The sequence below is a fragment of the Tupaia chinensis genome, unplaced genomic scaffold (genome assembly GCF_000334495.1).
Source record: "Tupaia chinensis unplaced genomic scaffold, TupChi_1.0 Scaffold000059_1, whole genome shotgun sequence".
NCBI classification, from domain to species: domain Eukaryota; kingdom Metazoa; phylum Chordata; class Mammalia; order Scandentia; family Tupaiidae; genus Tupaia; species Tupaia belangeri.
In genome coordinates, this window is record NW_006159517.1 from 444,763 (window position 1) to 448,438 (window position 3,676).

The following is a 3,676-nucleotide window of genomic DNA, read 5'->3' on the forward strand; positions in this document are numbered from 1 at the left end:
TCCTGCCCACTCCTCCTGCAGTCCCTTCCCCGGAGTCCCTACAGCGAAGGACACAGCGTGTATTTCACATGTGCATTTCTTTACAGCTGTCTTCTGGAATAGAATAGACGCTCCTAGAAAGCAAGAGTCAGTCTGTTTCGTTTGTTACTTACTCCTCAGCATCCAAGGTAGTGCCTGGCACAGGATAATTTCTCAAAAAATATGGGCTAAATAAAAAATTGGGCCAGCCTTACAAGTGTCAGGCTTGGACCCTAGAATCCCTCAGCCCTTGAGACACACAGACACACACACATACATACACCTCTCCAGATTCTGGCTTTTAGAACCAATGACAAAGAAATGGCAGTCCAGGTAGGAGAGGAGGGCTCCAGCTCTTCCCATTGGGCCACTGGCCTGGCCTCACTCAGCTGATTTTCAGTCCTCTATGCCAGGGGTAGAGGGTGGCCACCCAGCCCACGCCAGTAGGTGATTCTAAGCCCTTTGCTTTTCATGGATCTACAACCCTCTCGTCTTCTCTGTGTGGGGCATTGTGTATCCACTGGGTGCATTGGAGAGCAAAAGCATGGGCCTGACCTGATGGGGCTCATGACCCAGCCCAGGAGAAAGACATGCTCAACCGCCATCAGGTGAGGGCAAGTCTCAACAGACACCATAAAGGCACAGAACTGGGGGCTGCAAAAGGGAGGTGCCGGTGCGACGCCACCTTAGTTGAGACCTAGAAGGTGAATGGGAGTTCACCAGGCAAGCTTGGAGAGGTCCGGGATATTGAGGGCACCAAAAGGTGACCGTGGCCAGAGTGTCATGAGCAGGAGGAAGAGGGGCATGAGAGGCAGCGAGAAGGTGAGCTCAGTGTGCTGTGGAACTTTCTCTGTGTTATCTGAGCATCCCCTGAGTTTTGCGGGTGGGACACATCCCAGGAGTGTTTTGGGGAATCTTGGGGGAAACACAATAGTGCTTGACGATTACTCACATGAGATTAAATCACATGAGAATCGCCTAGGACTCCCTGACGCCAACCTGTGCCTTTGCTGTCTGGGTGGCCTGATGAGAGCCACAGTGTCTTTTACTGAGCCCCTGCGATACTGTGGGTACTCAGGATGGAGCCAGAGCACCCAGGTGTGCCTGACTGCTCTCTCCTTGTACATGGAGACCACAAGGTTTTTCTTTTGGTCCCAGTAAGCCACTGCCACCAAAAACAGGGCTGTGCTGAGTGTCAAACTGATTTCTCCACTCCCTGGGAGTGCCATCATAGAGTGGGAATTTCTCACGGGCTGTCACAAGCTATGCCAATAAGCTTGCGAGAACTGATTACTCAATCTCTTGCTTTGATAAAGCCAGCAAAGAAACAAACGAAACCAAACACAGCAAATAGTGCTCTCTGCACTCATTTTCCAGCCTAGAGTAAGATCCCAGAGGGAGTGCACACTCAGCTGGGCAGAGTGAGAAGGTCTGGGGCTTTCCAGGCGGCCCCCTCAGTGCCACATCACAGGGGAGTGTCTCAGGGTTCTGTGCCGAGTGCACAAAGCAGTGAGCTTCTTGCTCTACACAGCTCCCAGAGGAGGGAGCCAGATTCTGGAGGGGTGTGTGTGTGTGTGTCTGTGTGTCTCAAGGGCTGAGGGGTTCTAGGCACGTGTGCCTGCGCAAGGCATACAGACACCATTGTCTCTACCCAGAGCGTGGGAGGGGAGGCTCCAGCTATGCGCCACTGGCTGAGGTAAGAGAGTAGATGTTTAGGTGTGAAGGACAGCGCATGCACCTGGTCTGCACAGCCGGTCCCCTCTCCAGCCCCTGCACTCAACCTTTGTACCACACTGCTAATGAAAGAAATAGCAACATGGGTGCTTTCCAAACACTCAAAAGCCTAAGGTCCTTATTTTTGGGCAATTGAGTGTATTACATAACTAAAAAAAAAAAAAAATGGGCACATTTACTTAAAATTCTGTCTGGGTTACAAAAACATTTAGATAAGATTACTTTCCTGATAAATACACTAGTAGGCAGCAGAGACGGTGGCGGCTGCAGTGGGGAGGCACCCAGGCAAGTTTATCCCACATCAGTCTAGTATTCCAAGCCAGCTTAATCTCTCTCTCCTCCTGTTTCGTCTTTTCCTCAAACACATAACACTTTTAACCACAGAGTAAGGAGCCTTAGATTTGTTAGTGTTCAGATGCTCCGAATCACCACTTCCTTATGTTGGTTGGCATGGGCGTGGAGGGTGAGCTCTGTGAGGTAAATGTGTGTAGCTACATGAAACAACACACTCACTTGGAGGTGATTTTCATTCAAAACCAGAGTGAGCTGGGGGCTGGACAGTGGCACAGTTGTAAAATGTGATGCTCTGCAAGGCCACCTCACATGGAAGGTTGTCATGTCATGTCTGGAGACCTCTCCGAGTGTGCTGGGCATGGGTTTGCCTATGATTAGGGCTGCCTGGAAGTGGGTGTAAATCATAGCATGGAGACCCTGTTGGGCTGTGCTCTCTCTCTCTCTCTCATCATGGAAAAAGTAAATAAACTTAAAAAAAACCCAAAACCCAAACAAAACAGAGTGAGTTTAGTGTTGATTTTAGACTAGCTGACCTTCCAGTCATTGGTCAGTCATCAGAATCACATTACCTTTTGTGTGTCCTGGTCTCAAAGAGAGGCTCTCTGACCCCTAGAAGGGCCATACTGATTCTCTGAGTCTGGATATGCCATAGGGCTGTGAATCTCCTATGCATGGGGGAGCTTCTCTGACCCAGGCTGAACCGGCTCCTCTTGCTCTTAGGTACGATTCTTGGAGCAGCAGAACCAGGTGTTGCAAACGAAATGGGACCTGCTGCAGCAGGTGAACACCTCGACTCAGACCAGCAACCTAGAGCCCATCCTGGAGAACTTCATCAACTTGCTACAGAAGCAGGTGGATTTTCTCAATGGAGAGCGGATGCGCCAAGACACTGAGGCCAGGAACATGCAAGATGTCGTGGAGGACTACAAGAACAAGTGAGGCTCCAGACAGATCAAAGGGGATGAGGCGAAGCATGGCAGGCAACTGACTCATGGGGCTTCAGTGTTGATGTGTCAGGAGTGGGAACAGGGCCCTACGTACAGTTGTGCAAGCTCTGCACTGCACAACTGCAGCAGGTGCCATTTTGCATGAGGCAGTCTGGCAGAATGGTATTGACTGTGGGCTATCAAGAGTATTTAGGGGGAACGGCAGGATGCCTTCACAGATGTTCGAGCTGACTGAACCCCAGTTCCAGAGTAGGCTCTGCTACTTGCCAGCTGCCTACAAGTTCATCTCTCCAAGACTTTGGTATTTCCATTAGTTAAGTGGGGATAACAAGCACCTTCCTTATTGGATGATGGAGCTATTTAGATTTGGGGTTCTCAAATTTCATTGTGTATCAGTTGCATGCTGAAACCAGATTTCTGGGCCCTTCGCCTAGGGTTGATGACTCAGTAGATCTGGAAAGGGGAGAATGTTCACATTTCTTTTTTTTTTTTTTTTGAGAGATTTTCGCTATAGGACGCGTGTGCTCGCCAGACAGACAGAGAGAGACAGAGAGACAGAAAGCGAGAAATCACCCCCCAGGGGGGATGGTCACGCCGCAATCCCTTCTCCTCCATTCTCCTCTCAGGATCTTGGGCACACACGCACATGCACCCGGTGTGAGTTTTAAGCCACCAGGTCCTGG

The 3,676-nt window shown here is 50.2% G+C and overlaps 1 protein-coding gene across 1 annotated transcript in view; it reads left to right on the forward strand.

The window, feature by feature from the left end:
* KRT77 (keratin 77) overlaps window positions 1-3,676 on the forward strand; it is a 19,434-nt gene that overhangs the window by 3,249 nt on the left and 12,509 nt on the right. Inside the window, 1 exon segment of the mRNA XM_006141597.2 lies at window positions 2,767-2,981. Within this exon segment, the coding sequence (XP_006141659.1) occupies window positions 2,767-2,981 (215 nt within the window).